Below are 24,058 nucleotides of genomic sequence, written 5' to 3'. Positions count from 1 at the left end.
ATTGTGGGTAACCACAAATATTCACTTATAACTGAATTATTGCAGATTTCCTTCTGTTTTAAAAAGGCAAATTATACCAATACAATGTGCGGCATTGCAGGAAGTGATGACAGTGGAACGCACGCTGGAACACGGAAGAGGTGAGTCATCCCCGCCCGCTGCCTCTTACTAATAGTGGTGGCTGCTACTGTGCTTAAGCAGGAGGTGGAGTGCACATGGGGGACCTGCTGAGCTGGAGGGGGAGTGCACATGGGGGACCCAGTTGAGGGGGGTTCCAACCCCCCTCCCCAGCGCTGTGCCCAATACCCCCTTCCTGCCCTCTACCCTCTTATGCGGCGGATGCTACGCCGCGGGTCGGCTAGTCTATATATATAATAGAGTAAGTGCCTCAACCTTCAAGCAAGAAGAAGTAGCGCCCTGCCCCCAGGGCTGGTCCAAGCAAAAAGAAGGGGCTGGTCCAAGCAAGAAGAAGAAGTAGCGCCCTGCCCCCAGGGCCGGTCCAAGCAAGAAGAAGGGGCTGGTCCAAGCAAGAAGAAGAAGTAGTGTCATATCAAACCAAGGGCAAAGAGGGATAATTTGCATATTCAGTAGCAGTGCATTGTGGGTAACCACAAATGTTCACTTATAGCTGAATTATTGCAGATTTGCATCTGTTTTAAGAAGGCAAATTACACCAAGCTTTGCTTTTTTTAGTAGGAGGGCTTTTTGGTCCCTTTTATCCTCCTATACAGTCTTAGTGGTTTGGGTCACCCTGAGCTGCTTGGTTACTCTGTTGTACTGGTCCAAGCCCTATCTCATACCGTTGTATCAACCACTGCTATGTACTGATGAAGACCAAATGTCTGAAATAGGCTGTCACATGTGGGTTTGATATGACTGTGTAAAGTTTAAAGCTATAGGGCCTGATTCACAAAGTGGTGCAAACTGTTTAGCATGGGTGTGCTAAACAGTTAGCACGTGAAGTGCCTTTTGTGGACTTTTGTGCGCGCAAAGTCCTGGGATTTGTGCGATCGCGGTCTTTTGCGCATGCAATTCGTGCGATCTTGGACTTTTGCGCGCGCAAAGTGCTGCAATTCGCGTCAAATTGCGCGTGCAAATCGCGGCACTTTACGCGCGCAAAAGTCCGCAAACGGCACTTCACGTGCTAACTGTTTAGCACACTCGTGCTAAACAGTTTGCACCGCTTTGTGAATCAGGCCCATAGGCTTGCTAGACTTACCAAGGGTGAAAAGGAATAATTTGCATATTCAGTAGCAGTGCATTGTGGGTAACCACAAATGTTCACTTATAGCTGAATTATTGCATATTTCCTTCTGTTTTAGGAAGGCAAATTACACCAAGCTTTGCTTTTTTTAGTAAGAGGTCTTTTTGGTCCCTTTTATCCCCCTATACATTCCGAGTGGTTTGGGTCACCCTGAGCTGCTTGGTTACTCTGTTGTACTGGTCCAAGCCCTATCTCATTCAGCCTTATCAATCCCTGCTATGTACTGATGAGGACCAAAAGTCTGAAATAGGCTATCACATGTGGGTTTGATATGACTGTGTAAAACTTAAAGCTATAGGCTTGCTTGACTTACCAAGGGAGGAAAGGGATAATTTGCATATTTAGTAGTGGTGCATTGTGGGTAATCACAAATATTCACTTATAGCTGAATTATTGCGGATTTTCTTCTGTTTTAAGAAGCCAAATTAGAGCCTGTTCAGACTGTCAGCATTTGTAGAACGCGTATAAATTAAAAGAAATGCAAGTTGAAAAACGCATGTGTTTTTCTTGCGTTCGAATGCGTTTTCTATTGCGTTTTGCACACACACGTGACTCGGGGGAAAAAAAAGAATTATGGGAACCGCAGAGGGAAACGTACGCTAAAAACGCAATAGTGCGCGTTTTTGATACGCGTCCATAGACTTTCATTGCGTCCGTTTCTATGCGTGACGCACAGAATTGCATGCAGCAATGCGGATGAGAAACGTATGCGTCTCATACGCAAACATGTGAACGAGGCCATTAGAAAACATTAGTAGCTGTTTCTATGCGGAAAGTCTGCCTGTACACGTTCTGGAAAAACAGCTAGGAACGCACATAGTCTGAACAGGCCCTTACACCAAGCTTTGATTTTTTTTTTTTTTTTTTTTAGTAGAAGGTCTTTTTGGTCCCTTTTATCCCCCTATACATTCCGAGTCGTTTGGGTCACCCTGAGCTGCTTGGTTACTCTGTTGTACTGGTCCAAGCCCTATCTCATACAGCCATATCAATCCCTGCCATGTACTGATGAGGACCAAAAGTCTGAAACAGGCTGTCACATGTGGGTTTGATATAGCCGTGTAAAATTTTATGCTATAGGCTTACTATACACCAGTGGTTCTGGATGCTTCCTTGGCTTACTAAGGGTGAAAAGGAATTATTTGCATATTTAGTAGCAGTGCATTGTGGGTAACCACAAATGTTCATTTATAGCTAAATTATTGCATATTTCCTTCTGTTTTAGGAAGGCAAATTACACCAAGCTTTGCTTTTTTTAGTAGGAGGTCTTTTTGGTCCCTTTTATCCCCCTATACATTGCAAGTGGTTTGGGTCACCCTGAGCTGCTTGGTTTCTCTGTTGTATTGGTCCAAGCCCTATCTCATACAGCCGTATCAATCCCTGCCATGTACTGATGAGGACCAAAAGTCTGAAACAGGCTGTCTACATGTGGGTTTGATATGACTGTGTAAAATGTAAAGCTATATACTTGCTATACACCAGCATCTCTGGATGCTTGCTTGGCTTACCAAGGGGGAAAAGGGGTAATTTACATATTTAGTAGCAGTGCATTGTGGGTAACCACAAATGTTCACTTAGGGCCCTTTTCCACTACAGCGTTTGCGATTGCTTAATCGCAAAACCGCAAACCGCTAGTGATTTGTCAAATCGCTACAGTTTGCTTTTAGCATAGGAATCGCGGTAGGTCATTTCCACTACCGCGATTCGTTTTTGACCGGATCGCGATCGCGCGGCGGAGCGATTATTGCCGCGATTTTGCTATGCAGTGCATAGCATAGCAAAATCGCGGCCGCGAACGTCGGGGAATCGCCGGTAATTGCGATTCAGCAATCGCTAGCGTTCAGCGTGAACGCTAGCGATTGCTAGTGGAAAAGGGCCCTTATAGCTGAATTATTGCAGATTTCCTTCTGTTTTAAAAAGGCCAATTACACCAATACAGTGTGCAGCATTGTAGGAAGTGACGACAGTGGAACGCATGATGGAACGCGGAAGAGGTGAGTCATCCCCGCCCGCTGCCTCTTACTAATAGTGGCGGCTGCTACTATGCTTAAGCAGGAGGGGGGACCCAGGTGAGGGGGGGTTCCTACTGAGCTTAAGCTGGAGGTAGAGCACACATGGGGACCCAGTTGAGGGGGGGTCCAACCCCCCTCCCCGCCGCTGTGCCCATTACCCCCTTCCTGCCCTCTACCCTCTTATGCGGCGTATGCTACGTCGCGGGTCGGCTAGTATATATATAATAGAGTAAGTGCCTCAACCTTCAAACAAGAAGAAGAAGTAGCGCCCTGCCCCCAGGGCCGGTCCAAGCAAGAAGAAGAAGAAGTAGTGTCATATCAAACCAAGGGCAAAGAGGGATAATTTGCATATTCAGTAGCAGTGCATTGTGGGTAACCACAAATGTTCACTTATAGCTGAATTATTGCAGATTTGCTTCTGTTTTAAGAAGGAGAGTTACACAAAGCTTTGCTTTTTTTGGTAGGAGGGCTTTTTGGTCCCTTTTATCCTCCTATACATTCCGAGTGGTTTAGGTCACCCTGAGCTGCTTGGTTACTCTGTTGTACTGGTCCAAGCCCTATCTCATACAGCCTTAGCAATCACTGCTATGTACTGATGAGAACCAAACATCTGAAATAGGCTGTTACATGTGAGTTTGATATGACTGTGTAAAGTTTAAAGCTATAGGGCCTGATTCACAAAGTGGTGCAAACTGTTTAGCATGGGTGTGCTAAACAGTTAGCATGTGAAGTGCCTTTTGTGGACTTTTGCGCGCCAAAGTCCTGGGATTTGTGCGATCGCGGTCTTTTGCGCATGCAATTCGTGCGATCTTGGACTTTTGCGCGCGCAAAGTGCTGCGATTCGCGTCAAATTGCGCGTGCAAATCGCGGCACTTTACGCGCGCAAAAGTCCGCAAACGGCACTTCACGTGCTGTTTAGCACACCCGTGCTAAACAGTTTGCACCGCTTTGTGAATCAGGCCCATAGGCTTGCTAGACTTACCAAGGGTGAAAAGGAATAATTTGCATATTCAGTAGCAGTGCATTGTGGGTAACCACAAATGTTCACTTATAGCTGAATTATTGCATATTTCCTTCTGTTTTAAGAAGGAAAATTACACCAAGCTTTGCTTTTTTTAGTAGGAGGGCTTTTTGGTCCCTTTTATCCCCCTATACATTCCGAGTGGTTTGGGTCACCCTGAGTTGCTTGGTTACTCTGTTGTACTGGTCCAAGCCCTATCTCATACAGCCATATCAATCCCTGCCATGTACTGATGAGGACCAAACGTCTGAAATAGGCTGTCACATGTGGGTTTGATATGACTGTGCATAATTTAAAGCTATAGGGCCTGATTTGCAAAGCAGTGCAAATTGTTTAGCACGCAAAGTGCCGCTATTAGCGCGATCATGGTCTTTTGCGTGCTCAATTTGCCGCAATTCGCACGATCCCGGACTTTTGCGCGCAAAAGACTGCGATCATGCAAGTAGCGGCCCTTTGCGCGCGCAAAAGTCAGCGAATGGCACTTCACATGCTAACTGTTTAGCACACCCGTGCTAAACAGTTTGCACCGCTTTGTGTATCAGGCCCATAGGCTTGCTAGACTTACCAAGGGTGAAAAGGAATAATTTGCATATTTAGTAGCAGTGCATTGTGGGTAACCACAAATGTTCACTTATAGCTGAATTATTGCAGATTTTCTTCTGTTTTAAGAAGCCAAATTACACCAAGCTTTGATTTTTTTAGTAGAAAGTCTTTTTGGTCCCTTTTATCCCCCTATACATTCCGAGTCGTTTGGGTCACCCTGAGCTGCTTGGTTACTCTGTTGTACTGGTCCAAGCCCTATCTCATACAGCCGTATCAATCCCTGCCATGTACAGATGAGGACCAAAAGTCTGAAACAGGTTGTCTACATGTGGGTTTGATATGACTGTGTACAATTTAAAGCTATATGCTTGCTATACACCAGTGGTTTTGGATGTTTGCTTGGCTTACCAAGGGGGAAAAGGAATTATTTGCATATTTAGTAGCAGTGCATTGTGGGTAACCACAAATGTTCACTTATAGCTGAATTATTGCATATTTCCTTCTGTTTCAGGAAGGCAAATTACACCAATACAGTGGGCGGTATTGCAGGAAGTGACGACAGTGGAAAGCACGATGAAACACGGAAGAGGTGAGTCATCCCCGCCCGCTGCCTCTTACTAATAGTGGCGGCTGCTACTGTGCTTAAGCAAGAGGGGGAGTGCACATGGGGGACCAAGGTGAGGGGGGGGTCCTGCTGAGCTTAAGCAGGAGGGGGAGCGCACATGGGGGACCCAGGTGAGGGAGGGGGGGGAGCGCACATGGGGGACCAAGGTGAGGGGGGGGGTCCTGCTGAGCTTAAGCAGGAGGGGGAGCGCACATGGGGGACCCAGGTGAGGGAGGGGGGGTTCCTGCTGAGCTTAAGCTGGAGGGGGAGTGCACATGGGGAACCCAGGTGAGGGGGGGGGGGGGTCCTACTGAGCTTAAGCTGGAGGGGGAGCACACATGGGGGACCCAGGTGAGAGAGGGGGGTCCTGCTGAGCTTAAGCTGGAGGAGGATCACACATAGGGGACCCAGGTGAGGGGGGGGTTCCTGCTGAGCTTAAGCTGGAGCACACATGGGGGACCCAGTTGAGGGGGGGGTCCGACCCCCCCTCCCCGCCGCTGTGCCCAATACCCCCTTCCTGCCCTCTACCCCCTTATGCGGCGTATGCTACGCCGCGGGTCGGCTAGTATATGTATATATATATATATATATATATACATACATACATATACATATACATATATATATATATATATATATATATATATATATATATATATATATATATATATATACACACAGGGGCGGAGCTAGACATCACTGGGCCCCCCTGTGAAACTTTGGAAGGGGCCCCCCATCCCCCTCGCTTTCTGCACAGGAAAAGGACCAATGTGTTTTCCCTGTGCAGAGATAAACACTTATGCTGGGGCTTATATAGGGATATTGGGCTTGATTCAGTAAGCAGTGCTAACCTAGTTAGCACACCTAAAGACTTTGGGCGTGATAAGTAGGGTGCCAACTAGGTTAGCACCATTTTGACAATAAACTCGCGCGCAAAGTCCTGCGCGCAAAACTTTGCATGCGCACAGCGAGGTGCGCGCGAAACATCGCACCGCGATGCGACGATAACGGAGCATCCAATGCCCCTATAAGGTCACATGAGGTGCAACCTTAATGGCGCATAGTGTGACGTTAAGGTCGCACCTCATGTGACCTTATAGGGGCATCTGATGCTCCGTCATCGTCGCATCACGGTGCGATGTTTCACGCTCACCGCGCTGTGTGCGTGAGCAAAGTTTTGCACGCGGGACTTTGCGCTCGAGTTGATTTTATCACGCCTAAACTGAGTTTAGGCATGAAGAGGGGCTTTTCACAAGCGTGCTAACAGTTAGCACTGCTTACGGAATCAAGCCCATAGTATTCACTCAAGAAGGGTAGGAGGCGCCCGTAGACATATATCAGTAGTAGGTAATATGGTAATAATAAAAAGGGTTCTCTTGTTCCTACCTTTATAGTAGTGAAACTCACACGTAAGGTAATAGTAAATACTTCTTAACTTTTATTGAGGCACAAATGACAATGCTTTTCTCGGCAACAGCCGCTTCCTCAGGTCTATGGCTGTGCCTTTAAATACAGATGGCAATATTCAAGATAGACACATAACACTCAGCACCGATAGCCATAAATATACAAATAAATATAAATAAACAATATAATCAATAAAACAATAAGACAGTAGGATCAGGGGCGTAGCAATAGGGGTTGCAGAGGTTGCGACCGCATCGGGGCCCTTGGGCCAGAGGGGCCCCAAAGGGCCCTTCCTCAACTACAGTATTGGCTCTCTATTGGTCCTGTGCTTATAATAATCACTTCTATATATGCTTTGAATAGTGGTAATCATTAACAAACTCTTCCCCTTCCCTTTCTTGCACCTCTGACACTGTAGTTGCCATTGGCAGGTTTTGGTGCGCCGTATCAATTGTTATGTATAGAGTGCTTGGGGGGCCCCATTGTAAAACTTGCATCAGGGCCCATAGCCCCTTAGCTACGCCACTGGATATAATCCATTGATATAAACAACCTAATCAATAAAACAATAGGGTATATTCCAGAGGCCCCGGTGATAATGTGTAAACACCGGTAGCTACCCATAAGGAAAATAAATATAATCAAAATGCTTCTCAAAATCAGGACTAATAACCATAGATAAATATACAAATATGCAATTAAAAAAATATACAATTAAAAAATATATAGAATTCTCATACAATACATAAAAGATGAGAATTTCAATTAAATTATATATATATATATACACATATACAATACAGATAAAAATTGCATACATACTGTAGTTAGGCAAGAGAGACAATGTCCCATGTCTGTATCGGACATCTATACCTCAGTATAGTATTCATTGTAACTTTGGCAAAACGTTCAGAATGTCACTGATTGATACAGTTATTAGGGAATCTCGGACGCAGTATGAGACAACAAGCTCTCAATGAGGCAGCCAGTCAGACATCAATCTTTCCCATTCCATTGTGTCCAGTAATTAGACACCATAAGGTCAGGTCACTAGCCTGTGTTGTGATAAGAATCTAGGAATCTCTTCTGAGGGAATGTCTACAACTTTTTTTCCAACTGTGACTCCTTTGTTTGTAAAGTTGTACATGAAGTCATCAGAACTGCTGCAGTGTGAGACAGAGGTTTTTTACGAACCCTAGGGAGCAGGGACAGTGTACAAATTCCAAAGTGTGTATGATTCCTTATCTGTGTGCTGGACACATGCAGTCAACATAACAATGGTACGAGAGTAGAATACATTTTCTCTCCATGCCCTTAGTTGCTTGTCAGTCTCTCAAACTTTTTCCCCCCCACGGGGCCCCCTGTGGCTTCTGAGCCCCCCTGCGGAGGCATCCCTTGCAGGGTCTATTGTTACGCCCCTGGCCCAGTCTCTGGGGGTCACTATACAGTGCAGAGCCCAGTCTCTGGTGGTCACTATACCATGGAGAGCTCAGAGCAAATGAAGAAATGTATCAAAGTTGAAAATAAAAGGACATTATAGGTAGAATTGTTGTGTACATGTATTGCACTTACCATATAAACCTCAGTAAGATGCAAAATGATTCTCTTAGCTTGGATTGTTTTCTGTTTCTGTAGCAATGCGCATGCTGATGAGTATGGAATGTGATGATGCCCTCTATGCCGCTGGAGGTAAGAAATTGTTACTTTCTGCTCAGAACGTCATGTTTGCTCCTCATGTTGTTTGGCTGGTCACTGATGGTGTCAGATTACACTGCCCAGCAATACTCACCTCTTACATGTGCACCGGAGCTGCTGAACTGTCAACCTGAAATGTGTTGGAATCTTCCATTGGCCTCATACGTCCAGCTGATTTCACCAATCCTGATCTCTGGGCTCTGCCCACTTCCTGTGACTGTAGTTCTCTACTCCACCCACCTGCTTTGTCCTTAAAGTGGACCTGAACTGTTGCACAGGACAGAAGGAAAACAGAGAGAAATGCACCCTGTATGTATTTAGAGAGCTTGACCTGTCTAATTCCCCCTCATCTTTGTCTAATCACAAGTTGTAATTTGTTCTCTCAGCTGTGTCAGCTCAGGAATCTCAGCAGAGCAGCCAATATGTAAACACAGGATGTGTGCTTTCATGAAAGCAGGAAGTAGACACACTGTAGATTTATTGCAGGACTTGAATTAGCTGTGACAAAGAAATGTTTTCTTTAAAGGTTAATATGCTGGTGCTTATGCTGTGCCCTCGTTTGTAGAAACAGGTTGCCATAGACCAAGTTGCCCTATACCCACTGAGTAGAATATGAAATTGCCAGTTACAATCTGTGTATAAGAGCGAAAAAGATATTCCCCCCCACCTTAACCTAGTACAAAAAAATCGGGTAGCGCATGATCCAAAAGGCAGCTATGAAAATAAAAGAATCAGTTACCAATTTGCCCCCAGGTACCAGTATTGGGTAGCCGCTGTGCCCCAGAAATCAGTATGAAATAGCCATGTGCCCCGAGGTGTCAATATATAATGTAACCATGTGGGGTGCTTCGAGATCCGTATTTTGGGATGCATAAAAATAAAGAGAAAAAACAGAAGATACAAGCATAATACTGCCCTTTTACCTCTCTAGTAAGGAACACGGTGCAGAGCAGAGGTGCTCGAAAGCTCCGACTTCCAATGCATTGGATTTGGAGTTGCCATAATTTCGAGTTCAGTGCAGCTTCAAGTGGAGTCATGTTTTAGATTTGAATGCGCTTTTAGGTCAAAAGATCGCTAAAACTATGCAAAGTTTTGTTCGCAATTTCAAGTATAATTATGCAGCATTATTACACTGATATATCATACATACATACATACATACATACCTGCATATATGCAAACATACATCCACCGCAACATACATGTATCTTTAATAAAAAAAAAAATATATATATATATATATATATATATATATATATATATATATATACTAGCTGATAACCCGGCATTGCCCGGGTATGTATTTGGCTGGTGTTGGCTCCGCCCATTTTTTCTAGCCCTAACACACAATTACTCAATGACCAAGTTTGTGAGCTTTGCGGTCTTTGATATCAATAATTTGCATTGAAATTAAAAAATCTGATTGGCTGTTTGTGGCTCCACCCCCTTTTCTGAATTTGAACCTCAGTCACCCAATGACCAACTGTACCACCAGGTTTGAGGCTTGTGCCATTAACAGTGCAAGAATGGTAGCAATTAAATATTCCCCTTGAAAAGCAATAGGTGAAGTTTGATTCACTTTTGTAGGCTCCACCCACTTTTCTACATAATAATCTCAGTCACCCAGTGACCAACTGTGCAAAGTTTGAGAACCCTACCATAAACAGTGTAAGAATGGCTGCAGTTTACATTTTCCCAGGGAAATTTGTATTTGTCTCCACCAACTGATGACCCGGCGTTGCCTGTGTATGTATTTGACTGGTGTTGGCTCCGCCCACTTTCTAACCCTAACGCACAAACACTCAATGACCAAGTTTTTGAGCTTTGGGGTCCATGGCATCAATAATTTGTATATTCCCATGAAATGAAACAAATCAGATTGGCTGTTTGTGGCTCCGCCCCTCTCCAGCATTTGAACCCCAGTCACCCAATGATCAACTGTAGCAGGTTTGAAGCATCTACTATTAGCAGTGTAAAAATGGCAGCAATTTAAATATTCCCCTTGAAAATCAACAGGTGAATTTTGATTGGCTATTATAGGCTCCACCCACTTCCCTGAATATTAATCTCAGTCACCCAGTGACCATCTGGGCAAAGTTTGAGAACCCTGCCATTAACCCTCCTGGCGGTATGAAACATTCCGCCAGGAGGCAGCACAGCAGTTTTTTTTTTTTGTTTTTTTTTAAATCATGTAGCGAGCCCAGGGCTCGCTACATGTTAGCCGCTGCTCAGTGGCATCCCCCCGCCCGCTTCGATCGCCTTCGGCGATCTCCGATCAGGAAATCCCGTTCGAAGAACGGGATTTCCTGGAGGGCTTCCCCCGTCGCCATGGCGACGGGGCGGGATGACGTCAGCGACGTTGTGACTTCATTGGGAGTCCCGATCCACCCCTCGGCGCTGCCTGGCACTGATTGGCCAGGCAGCGCACGGGATCTGGGGGGGGGGGGCCGCGCGCCGCAACGGATAGCGGCGATCGGGCATGGGGCGGCGGCGATCAGTGTGCTGGCGCAGCTAGCAAAGTGCTATCTGCGTCCAGCTAAAAAAAAATTATGTAAATCGGTCCAGCAGGGCCTGAGCGGCACCCTCCGGCGGCTTATCCCGTGTCACACACGGGGTTACCGCTAAGGAGATTAACAGTGAAGAAGGGCTGCAGTTTATATTTTCCCAGTGAAATTTGGTTTTGGTTCCGCACACTTTTTGTAACCTGGACACACAGTCAATCAATGACCAATTTTGTGAGCTTTGGGGTCCTTGGCATCGATAATTTGTACTTTCCCATGAAATGAAACAAATCTGATTGACTGTTTGTGGCTCTGTCCCCTTTTCTGAATTTGAACCCCAGCGACCCAATGACCAACTGTACCAGGTTTGAGGCTTGTGCCATTAACAGTGCAAGAATGGCAGCAATTTTAATATTCTCCTTGAAAAGCGATATGTGATTTTTGATTGGCATTTTTAGGCTGCACCCACTTTTCTGAATATTAATCCCAGTCACCCAGTAACCAGCTGTGCAAAGTTTGAGAACCCTGCCATTAACAGTGAAGAAAGGCTGCAGTTTACAATTTCCCAGAAAAATCTCCACCCAGTTTTTGACTCCACCCAGTTTTTGAAACCTTGACACACAGTCACTCAGTGATCAAGTTTGTGAGCTTTTTGGGATCCTGGCATCAAAATTCTGCTAATGGAAGCAGTTTATCCAGCAAAGAAATCTGATTGGCTGTGTTTGGCTCCGCCCCTTTACTGAATTTGAACCCCAGACACTTAACGACCGACTGTAGCAGGTTTGAGGCCTCTGCCATTAACAGTGTAAGAATGGCTGCAGTTTCAATATTCCCCTTAAAAATCAATAGGTGAATTTTGATTGGCTCTTGTAGGCTCCACCTACTTTTCCGAATATTAATCCCAGTCACCCAGTGACCAACTGTGTGAAGTTTGAGAACCCTGCCATTAACAGTGTAAGAAAAGCTGCAGTTTATATTTTCCAATGTAAAAAGTTAGTTGTTTTTGGCTCCGCCCACTATTTCTAACCTTAACATACAGTCACTCAATGACCAAGTTTATGAGCTTTGGGGTCCTTGGCATAAATAAGTTGCATTTTACCATTGAAATTAAACAAATCTGATTGGCTGTATTTGGCCCGCTCCCTTCAGAATTTAAACTCCAGTCTCCCAGTGACTGACTGTACCAGATTTGAGGCAGCTGCCATTAAGAGTGTATGAATGGGAGCAATGTAAATATTCCCCTTGAAAATCAAAAGGTGAATTTTGATTGGCTGCTGTAGGCTCCACCCACTATATTAATCCCAGTCACCCAGTGGCCAACTGTGTCACGTTTGAGAACCCTGCCAATAAGAGAATGGCTGAAATCAATCTAACAAATATGATTGGCTGTTTGGGGCTCCACCCCTTTAGTGAATTTGGACCCCAGTCACCCAATGACTTACTGTGTCAGGTTTGAGGCCTCTGCCATTAACACTGTAAGAATGGTAGCAATGTAAATATTCCTCTTGAAAATCAATAGGTCAATTTTGATTGGCTGTTGTAGGCTCCACACACATTTCTGAATATTCATCCCAGTCACCCAGTGGCTAATTGTGTAAAGTTTGGGAACCCTGCCATATTAAAAATTTAGTTGTTGGCACCGGCCACTTTTTCTAACCTTGACGTACAGTCACTCAGTTATCAAGTTTATCAGCTTTGGGGTCCTTGGTATCAATACTTTGTATATTCCCATTGAAAAATAAACAAATATGGCTGTTTGTGGCTCCGCCCCCTTTCTGAATTTGAACCCTAATCACCCAATGACTGACTGTATCAGGTTTGAGGCATTTGCTATTAACAGTATAAGAATGGTAGCAGCTTAAATATTCCCTTTGAAAATCAAAAGGTGAATTTTTATTGGCTGTTGTAGGCTCCACCCACCTTCCAAAATCTTAATCTCATTCACCCAATGACCAAATGTGCAAAGTTTGAGAGCCCTGCCATTAACAGTGTAAGAATGGCTGCAGTTTATATTTTCCAGTGAAATTTGTTTTTAGCTCCGCCCACTTTTTGTAACCTTGACACACAGTCACTCACTGACCAAGTTTGTGAGCTTTCAGGTTCCTGGCATCAAAAATGTGTGAATGGAAGCAGTTTATCCACCAAGGAAATCTGATTGGCTGTAGGTGGCCCCGCCCCTTGAGGGAATTTGGACCCCAGTCACCCAATGACCAACTGTAGCAAGTTTGAAGCCTCTGCCATTAACAGTGTACGAATGGCAGCAGTTTAAATATTCCCCTTGAAAATCAATAGGTGAATTTTGATTGGCTGTTGTAGGCTCCACCCACTTTCTTGAATCTTAATCGCATTCACCCAGTGACCAACTGTGGCAAGTTTGAGAACTCTGCGATTAACAGTCTAAGAATGGCTGCAGTTTACATTCTCCATTTAAAATTAATAGCTGAAATTTGAATGGCTGTGTTATGCTCCTCCCACTTTTCCTCTATTCGTAACCTCAGTCACCAAGTGACCAACTGTGCCAAGTGTGGGGACTCTGGCTTGCTTACTGAGAGAATGGCAGCCTTTTACATTTTTTTCATTGACTTGAATGGGTGAAATCGGATTTGCTGTTTGTAGCTCCGCCCACGTATGCAGGGGGGGGCTGCGAGACCCCCAGAATATATCATCCCAGGTAGTAAGGGATCTGTATACCAAGTTTCGTTCAAATCGGGCAAGCAGTTTTCAAGTGATCGCGGCACATACACACACATGCACGCACGCACGCACACACACACACACACACACACACACACGATTTTATATATATAGATATACAGTGGAGGAAATAATTATTTGACCCCTCACTGATTTTGTAAGTTTGTCCAATGACAAAGAAATGAAAAGTCTCAGAACAGTATCATTTCAATGGTAGGTTTATTTTAACAGTGGCAGATAGCACATCAAAAGGAAAATCGAAAAAATAACCTTAAATAAAAGATAGCAACTGATTTGCATTTCATTGAGTGAAATAAGTTTTTGAACCCCTACCAACCATTAAGAGTTCTGGCTCCCACAGAGTGGTTAGACACTTCTACTCAATTAGTCACCCTCATTAAGGACACCTGTCTTAAAGGGGAACTGAAGAGAGAGGTATATGGAGGCTGTCATGTTTATTTCCTTTTAGACAATACCAGTTGCCTGACAGCCCTGCTGATCCTCTGCCTATCATACTATTAGCCATAGCCCCTGAACAAGCATGCAGCAGATCAGGTGTTTCAGTGGTTCAGACTTATAAGTCTGATCTGACAAGACTAGCTGCATGCTTGTTTCTGGTTTTAATCAGATACTACTGCAGAGAAATAGACCAGCAGGGCTGCCAGGCAACTGGTATTGATTAAAAGGAAATAAACATGACAGCCTCCATATACCTCTCTCTTCAGTTCCCCTTTAACTAGTCACCTGTATAAAAGACACCTGTCCACAGAATCAATCAATCAAGCAGACTCCAAACTCTCCAACATGGGAAAGACCAAAGAGCTGTCCAAGGATGTCAGAGACAAAATTGTAGACCTGCACAAGGCTGGAATGGGCTACAAAACCATTAGCAAGAAGATGGGAGAGAAAATGACAACTGATGGTGCGATTGTTCGAAAATGGAAGGGGCACAACATGACCATCAATCGACCTCGCTCTGGGGCTCCACGCAAGATCTCACCTCGTGGGGTGTCAATGGTTCTGAGAAAGGTGAAAAAACATCCTAGAACTACACGGGAGGAGTTAGTGAATGACCTCAAATTAGCAGGGACCACAGTCACCAAGAAAACCATTGGAAACACATTACACCGCAATGGATTAAAATCCTGCAGGGCTCGCAAGGTCCCCCTGCTCAAGAAGGCACATGTGCAGGCCCGTCTGAAGTTTGCCAATGAACACCTGAATGATTCTGTGAGTGACTGGGAGAAGGTGCTGTGGTCTGATGAGACCAAAATAGAGCTCTTTGGCATTAACTCAACTCGCTGTGTTTGGAGGAAGAAAAATGCTTCCTATGACCCCCAAAACACCGTCCCCACCGTCAAGCATGGGGGTGGAAACATTTTGCTTTGGGGGTGTTTTTCTGCTAAGGGCACAGGACAACTTAATCGCATTAACGGGAAAATGGACGGAGCCATGTATCGTGAAATCCTGAACGACAACCTCCTTCCCTCTGCCAGGAAACTGAAAATGGGTCGTGGATGGGTGTTCCAGCATGACAATGACCCAAAACATACAGCAAAGGCAACAAAGGAGTGGCTCAAGAAGAAGCACATTAAAGGGGAACTGAAGAGAGAGGTATATGGAGGCTGTCCTGTTTATTTCCTTTTAATCAATACCAGTTGCCTGGCAGCCCTGCTGGTCTATTTCTCTGCAGTAGTATCTGATTAAAACCAGAAACAAGCATCCAGCTAGTCTTGTCAGATCAGACTTATAAGTCTGAACCACTGAAACACCTGATCTGCTGCATGCTTGTTCAGGGGCTATGGCTAATAGTATTAGAGGCAGAGGATCAGCAGGGCTGCCAGGCAACTGGTATTGTCTAAAAGGAAATAAACATGACAGCCTCCATATACCTCTCTCTTCAGTTCCCCTTTAAGGTCATGGAGTGGCCTAGTCAGTCTCCGGACCTTAATCCAATAGAAAACCTATGGAGGGAGCTCAAGCTCAGAGTTGCACAGAGACAGCCTCGAAACCTTAGGGATTTAGAGATGATCTGCAAAGAGGAGTGGACCAACATTCCTCCTAAAATGTGTGCAAACTTGGTCATCAATTACAAGAAACGTTTGACCTCTGTGCTTGCAAACAAGGGTTTTTCCACTAAGTATTAAGTCTTTTATTGTTAGAAGGTTCAAAAACTTATTTCACTCAATGAAATGCAAATCAGTTGCTATCTTTTATTTAAGGTTATTTTTTCGATTTTCCTTTTGATGTGCTATCTGCCACTGTTAAAATAAACCTACCATTGAAATGATACTGTTCTGAGACTTTTCATTTCTTTGTCATTGGACAAACTTACAAAATCGTTGAGGGGTCAAATAATTATTTCCTCCACTGTATATAGTAAATTTGTGTGTGTGACTGTATTTTTGGCCGCCCCGCCAAAAACAGGCCTTCAGGGATTACCACGTTAGTACGCGGTAATCTCCGTCTGGCAGCTGACCAAGCAGGAAGTGACACCCACTTCCTGTGGCCGAAGCGGCGATGTGCACGGAAGTGTATTACTAAAATACGCTTCTGCGCATACCCAACACGTAAAACCTGCAGTAGGCATTTTTACACATACACTTCATCACGCCAGCCGATGTGAGAGTCCTGCGCATGCGCGGTTCAATATTAGCAAACCGCGCATAGCCAGGACTCTCACGGCAGCCGCCATGATGATGCGTAGCCGGCCTGCGTGATTACGCATATTGGCAAAGCGGGAAGCAGGCCTGACGACTTCAGGCTAGGGATGCTCATTCGGATTCCGCGGAAATGCAATTTCTAAAATTCCGATCGGAATTTGCATTTCCGCATCGGAATGCGGAAATCGGTAATGCAAGTGTGTTAGGCGGATTTCCGCCGGAAATCGCAGAAATTTCCGCCGGAAATCGCGGAAATTCTGCCAGACTTTGACATCGATTTTCTCAAAAACTATAAGGTCTTTTTGAAAACTTTTTTTTGCATATTGTTCACAAGATTGAGTTTAATAAACCCTGAAAATTTGGTGTTTCTAGGACTTACGGGGGCTTTGCTATTAACCACTAAAGTCGGCAGATTTTTACTGTAAAGTAAAATGCAGAAAATCTGCATCTGCCTATTTTCTGCATTTACAGTACAGTAAAAATCAGCCGACTTTAGTGGTTAATAGCAAAGCCCCCGTAAGTCCTAGAAACACCAAATTTTCAGGGATTATTAAACAGAATCTTCTGAATAAGATGCAAAAAAAGGTTTTCAAAAAGACCTTATAGTTTTTGAGAAAATCTATGTTAAAGTCGGGCGGAATTTCCGCGATTTCCGGCGGAAATTCCGCATTGGGATGCGGAAATTGGTACCGGAAAGCGGAATCGGTAATTGGCAATGGCGGAATGCGGAATTACCGCGGAATCGGAAATTGGCATTTCCGACCATCCCTACTTCAGGCCGAAGTCGTACCAAAACGGAGCCGCCAGCGGGACTGGGAGAGGAGCCAGGAGGATGCCGGGGGACCTTGCGGCCTGCGGTGAGCTGGAGGAAGCCCCAGGTAAGTACCAATTTTTAATGAGTGTTCAGGGTCCCTTTAAGTTTTTCATTTTTGAAAAATATACCATTATCAGTAGGAGGTTTGTTCAGTAAAAATTGAATTATACTTATTGGTTGATGACTCAAACATTATGCTGACTGCCCATTGCGTCAGCTATTTAGGAAATCAGAGAAAAAATATATAATTTACATAATAATTTGGAAGTGTGTATGTGTGGCCTTGGTTGTTCTCAAAGCCTATAAGCAGGGATGGATGGCCGGAGTTTAAGCGGTTATGAAAAGTGCCGGTCTAGGTGATGACCTAGACAGGCAGTGGCGTTACACAGGCCCCCACTGCTTGGGGACCATACAGGTCCTTCTAAAAAAATTAGCATATTGTGATAAAGTTCATTATTTTCTGTAATGTACTGATAAACATTAGACTTTCATATATTTTAGATTCATTACACACAACTGAAGTAGTTCAAGCCTTTTATTGTTTTAATATTGATGATTTGGGCATACAGCTCATGAAAACCCAAATTTCCTATGTCAAAAAATTAGCATATCATGAAAAGGTTCTCTAAACGAGCTATTAACCTAATCATCTGAATCAACTAATTAACTCTAAACACCTGCAAAAGATTCCTGAGGCTTTTAAAAACTCCCAGCCTGGTTCATTACTCAAAACCGCAATCATGGGTAAGACTGCCGACCTGACTGCTGTCCAGAAGGCCATCATTGACACCCTCAAGCAAGAGGGTAAGACACAGAAAGAAATTTCTGAACTAATAGGCTGTTCCCAGAGTGCTGTATCGAGGCACCTCAGTGGGAAGTCTGTGGGAAGGAAAAAGTGTGGCAGAAAACGCTGCACAACGAGAAGATTGTGGAGAAGGACCGATTCCAGACCTTGGGGGAACCTGCGGAAGCAATGGACTGAGTCTGGAGTAGAAACATCCAGAGCCACCGTGTACAGGCGTGTGCAGGAAATGGGCTACAAGTGCCGCATTCCCCAGGTCAAGCCACTTTTGAACCAGAAACAGCGGCAGAAGCGCCTGACCTGGGCTACAGAGAAGCAGCACTGGACTGTAGCTCAGTGGTACAAAGTACTTTTTTAGGATGAAAGCAACTTTTACATGTCATTCGGAAATCAAGGTGCCAGAGTCTGGAGGAAGACTGGGGAGAGGGAAATGCCAAAATGCCTGAAGTCCAGTGTCAAGTACACACAGTCAGTGATGGTCTGGGGTGCCATGTCAGCTGCTGGTGTTGGTCCACTGTGTTTTATCAAGGGCAGGGTCAATGCAGATAGCTATCAGGAGATTTTGGAGCACTTCATGCTTCCATCTGCTGAAAAGCTTTATGGAGATGAAGATTTCATTTTTCAGCACGACCTGGCACCTGCTCACAGTGCCAAAACCACTGGTAAATGGTTTACTGACCATGCTTAAAAACAAGAAGAGAATGGAGAGCCCAATATGGTGCAGTATTGTCAGGTAAAATGAACAGTTCAATACAATTTTATGTATATATACTCACAAACATGGGTTACCCATAGGCAACCACTTTAAATGCAGGTGGGGAGCATTAGGACCTGACCCCACTCAGGTTAAGAAGTCGCTCTCTGTAGGTAGTAGATGGGGATGCACCCCTCCACCCAGGGTGGACTAGAAGATCAGCAAAAACTCGTTATACAGAGGCGCCAGAGTAGAGTAAAACGTTTTAAAAACCGCTTAAAAGCAGAGGGGGATGTTATGGTGGACTCACCTCCCTCTTACACAAAAAGAAAACTCACTTGAGTCTCAATAAAACAGAATTGACAAATAATTTATTCAACTCCACAAATGCAACTCGTTTCGCGGGCGTGACTCCGCTTCCTCGGGCAAAAATGGGAGCACAACTCAGTGGGTCAAGAAATAGGTTTGAGTGCTTCTGTCACAGAGGCGCTCAAACCTATTGCTTGACCCACTGAGTTGGCAGGGGTATATGTCCCCAGTAGTATATGTAGGCAGGGGTATAGATGACCCCAGTATATGTAGTCACAGGGAATATGTGCCCAATATATGTAGTCAGTCCCTAGTATATGTAGCAGAGGTATAGATGATCTCAGTATATGTAGTCAAGGGTACATGTGCCCAGTATATGTAGTCAGGGGTATATGTCCCCAGTATATGTAACCAGAGGTATATGTGCCCAGTATACTTAGCCAGGGGTATATGTCCCCAGTATATGTAACCAGAGGTATATGTGCCCAGTATATGTAGGCATGGGTATATGTCCCCAGTATATGTAGCCAGAGGTATATGTGCCCAGTATATGTAGCCGGGGTATATGTGCCCAGTATATGTAGTCGGGGGTATATGTCCCCAGTATATGTAGCCAGAGGTATATGTGCCCAGTATATGTAGCCGGGGTATATGTGCCCAGTATATGTAGTCAGGGGTATATGTCCCCAGTATATGTAGCCAGGGGTATATGTGCCCAGTATATGTAGTCGGGGGTATATGTCCCCAGTATATGTAGTCAGGGGTATATGTGCCCAGTATATGTAGGCAGGGGGTATATGTCCCCGGTATATGTAACCAGAGGTATATGTGCCCAGTATATGTAGCCAGGGGTATATGTGCCCAGTATATGTAGTCGGGGGTATATGTCCCCAGTATATGTAGCCGGGGGTATATGTGCCCAGTATATGTAGTCGGGGTATATGTGCCCAGTATATGTAACCAGAGGTATATGTGCCCAGTATATGTAGCCAGGGGTATATGTGCCCAGTATATGTAGTCGGGGGTATACGTCCCCAGTATATGTAGCCAGAGGTATAGATGACCCCAGTATATGTAGTCAGGTGTATATGTGCCCAGTATGTGTAGTCAGGGGTATATGTGCCCAGTATATGTAGGCAGGGGGTATATGTGCCCAGTATATGTAGCCAAGGGTATATGTGCCCAGTATATGTAGTCGGGGGTATATGTCCCCAGTATATGTAGCCAGGGGTATATGTGCCCAGTATATGTAGTCGGGGGTATATGTCCCCAGTATATGTAACCAGAGGTATATGTGCCCAGTATATGTAGCCAGGGGTATATGTGCTCAGTATATGTAGTCGGGGGTATATGTCCCCAGTATATGTAGCCAGAGGTATATGTGCCCAGTATATGTAGCCAGGGGTATATGTGCCCAGTATATGTAGTGGGGGGTATATGTGCCCAGTATATGTAGGCAGGGGTATATGTGCCCAATATATATAGCCAGAGGTATATGTCCCCAGTATATGTAGGCAGGGGTATATGTAGCCAGTCCATGTAGGCAGGTGTATATGTGCCCAGTATATGTAGCCAGGGGTATATGTCTGCAGTATATGTAGCCAGAGGTATATGTGCCCAGCATATGAAGCCAGAGGTATATGTCCCAGTATATGTAGGCAGGGGTATATGTGCCCAGTATATGTAGGCAGTGGTATATGTCCCCAGTATATGTAGTCGGGGGTATATGTCCCCAGTATATGTAGTCGGGGGTATATGTCCCCAGTATATGTAGTCGGGGGTATATGTCCCCAGTATATGTAGTCGGGGGTATATGTCCCCAGTATATGTAGTCGGGGGTATATGTCCCCAGTATATGTAGTCGGAGGTATATGTCCCCAGTAGATGTTGTTCGGGGGTATATGTGCCCAGTATATGTAGGCAGGGGTATATGTGCCCAGTATATGTAGTCAGGGGTATATGTGCCCAGTATATGTAGTCAGGGGTATATGTCCCCAGTATATGTAGTCGGGGGTATATGTGCCCAGTATATGTAGTCAGGGGTATATGTCCCCAGAATAGGTAGCCAGGTGTCCCCCCAGCAGGAGGGGAGCAGCGCAGAGAAGAGGGAGAGCTGTGGGGACAGCGGGGAAGGGGGGCCATATCCCCCCTCCTTTCCTCACCTTAGGGCTCTCCCTCCCTCGCTCTTCCCTCCTGAACTAAGTCTTGTGCGGGTGGCTGGCAGCGGGCGGAACTTACCTCCGTCTAGTTGCAGGCACGGGATGGATTTGCTGCTAATCTAGTCTGGTCCAGACCAGAGCAGCGGCACCAGAACTTCCGGCGCTTGGAGCAAGACGGAGGTAAGTTTCGCCCGCTGCCAGCCACCACAAGACTTAGTTCTGGAGGGGAGAGCGAGGGAGGGAGAGCCCTAAGGTGAGGGAAGGGGGGGGAGATGTCTGCCATTCCCCACCGCTGATCCCACAGCTCTCCCTCTTCTCTGCTCCCCTCCTGCTCACAGGGCGGCCGCATGGGCACGCGACCAGGGGGGGAAGCGGGCGGCCAGGGGGAAGCAGCCGCCCTAATTTGCCATATGTGTGGATGCCAATGGTATCCACCCGCAGCAACCAAAAAAGCAATTAAAAGAAGGGAAGCTCTTTTTCCCGCAACCTAAAACACAGCAGGAATTAACCAAAACAATAACAGCAGGAGGTTCCAGGCAGCAGTCGTAAAGCCCACGTTGTGTCCATTACACAACTAGGGCGGCACAGTTTTCAACCCAGACAACAGCAATTTTTTTATTCTTTTAAACAAAATGTTCATGAAGCCCAGCGATCCCAGCCAGTTCATGTCCTCCTCTCGGCAACAACAGGGGCCATGAGGGTGCCAAGGAGGAAACAGAGGACTGGCTGCCCTCACCAGCCTTAAATTCGGAGTTCTGTAGGGAGAACTGGAGGGTTGGCTCCGGTTCCTCGCTGCTGCTGCTGCTGCTGGAGCAGGATGATGAGATGTTACAGCAAAGGGACGCATGGTGGTGCTGCTGCTCTCCTCACCCTGCTGCTGCCTGCTGACCTGCATGTACTGCTGCCAGTGATTGTGTTTCAAGTGGGAATGGAAGCCTCCAGTTCCCAGCTTGGACGTATTGCTCACTCTGCTTACTGGGGCGTGGCATGTCTTGCAGATGGCCATGTAGACATTTGTGGCAGACATCTCAGAGAACTTCCAGATATGTGCAGTCACCCCCCCCCCCACTTGAGAACTGCGGTGTTAACCCCCCCCCCCCCCCCCCCCCTAGTGACCAGGACATTTATTGCTTAAATAGCCACTGCAGCTTTAAGGCCAAGCTGCAGGGCCGAAGAACTCAGCACACGAGTGATTTCCCCCCCTTTTCTCCCCACCAACAGAGCTCTCTGTTGGTGGGGTCTGATCGCCCCCCAGATGTTCTTTTTTTGGGGTAAATATTTATTTTATTAAATTTTCAATAAAATGTACTCTTTTTTTTAATTTATTCTTTATCCCTCCGTCCCCCCGCCAACCAATCAGCGTGATCAGCTGTCATAGGCTTCAGCCTATGACAGCCAATCACTGTTTAGCCTGCCAGGGGGACAGCAGTGTCACCCGGCTGTCCCCAGTACAGCGCTGCTGCAGATCGCAGCGCTGTACAAAGTAATTAGACGGCGGTTTCTCCATCTAACAGTCTCCCGAGCGGCAATTGCCGCTTGGAGACTGAAGGTGGGGCGGAGCTCCGCCCCCCAAGGAGGAGATGCACGCGCATCGTGCGTGCGATCTCCTGCTAGCCCCATAGACGGCCGTTCACGCCGATGGGCGTGGAGCGGTCCTGGGGCTGACGCACTGCTCACGCCAATTGGCGTGGAGCAGTCGGCAACAGGTTAAAGGGGGTGGGAGTCTCCCTCTGATTGTGGGTTGGGTGGTGGTGGCGGCTTAAGCTGTGGCTCCTGGCTTCCATGTGCAATACTGGCCCTGCCCCTGGCCTTTAACATCTTTGCTCCTCTGCCTCTTCCTCTTCCGACCTGCCTTTGGAGACATCAGACACAAAGCGTGGTCCTGCCACTCATCATCAATCAACTTCTCTGACTCCACTACCTCTTCCACCCCTACATGTACTGCCACAGGCCCCTCCTCAGCTTCAAAATCGGGTTGTGCTACCAGGGCCGTAACTAGACATCACTGGGCCCCCCTGTGAAACTTTGGAAGGGGCCCCCCACCCCCCTCGCTTACTGCACAGGAAAAGGACCAATGTGTTTTCCCCATGCAGAGAAAAACACTTATGCTGGGGCTTATATAGGGATATAGGGCTTGATTCAGTAAGCAGTGCTAACCTAGTTAGCACATCTAAAGACTTTGGGCATGATAAGTAGGGTGCTAACTAGGTTAGCACCGTTTTGACAATAAAATCGCGCGCAAAGTCCTGCGCGTACAACTTTGTGCGCGCGAAACATCGCACCGCGATGCGACGATAACGGAGCATCCAATGCCCCTATAAGGTCACATGAGGTGCAACCTTAATGTCGCATAGTGTGACGTTAAGGTCGCACCTCATGTGACCTTATAGGGGCATCGGATGCTCCATGATCATTGCATTGCGGTGCGATGTTTTGCGCTCACGCTTTTGATGTGCTGAAATGCAGGAATGGCAGAAGGGCATAGACAGCCCTTCTACCATTCACATCAAATGCGCTGCACAGCAGTACGATGCGCTAGGAAGCGCTTGCGTACTGCTGCATGCATTTTGCCTGGAAGCGCAGAGCTGATTCCATCACTGTCAGTGGATGGGATCAGCAGTGCAGCGGACAGCGGCGCAGATGGCGTGCAATCGTACGCGCTGCGTTCGGATCGCATGGCCAGCTGCGCTAGCTAGATGTGAAAGAGGCCTTACTTCATCTGCCCCTGGCAGACATTCTACACAGTACTTTATTAACAATAAACTTTATTAACAGTCAAAAAAGTGTAAATGTGTGGTATTTTTTTTTTAATGGTGTATATTTGGTGTTTTATTTTACACAGTGAAACTTTTTTTTTTTTTTTTTTTTGGTGGGGGGGG

At 45.9% G+C, this 24,058-nt stretch overlaps 1 protein-coding gene across 4 annotated transcripts in view; it reads left to right on the top strand.

Moving 5' to 3' along the window:
- LOC137532258 (von Willebrand factor A domain-containing protein 5A-like) overlaps positions 1 to 24,058 on the top strand; it is a 176,233-nt gene that overhangs the window by 120,612 nt on the left and 31,563 nt on the right. For all 4 annotated transcript variants that reach the window (XM_068252575.1, XM_068252585.1, XM_068252565.1 and 1 more), the window contains 2 exons: positions 5,349 to 5,426; positions 8,484 to 8,537. In XM_068252575.1, the coding sequence (XP_068108676.1) occupies positions 5,349 to 5,426; positions 8,484 to 8,537 (132 nt within the window). The remainder of the gene's footprint in view (positions 1 to 5,348; positions 5,427 to 8,483; positions 8,538 to 24,058) is intronic.

This window comes from Hyperolius riggenbachi, chromosome 1 (assembly GCF_040937935.1).
Source record: "Hyperolius riggenbachi isolate aHypRig1 chromosome 1, aHypRig1.pri, whole genome shotgun sequence".
NCBI classification, from domain to species: Eukaryota; Metazoa; Chordata; class Amphibia; order Anura; family Hyperoliidae; genus Hyperolius; species Hyperolius riggenbachi.
The sequence above is the reverse complement of the archived record's forward strand: the minus strand, read 5'-3'. Positions and strand labels throughout refer to the sequence as shown.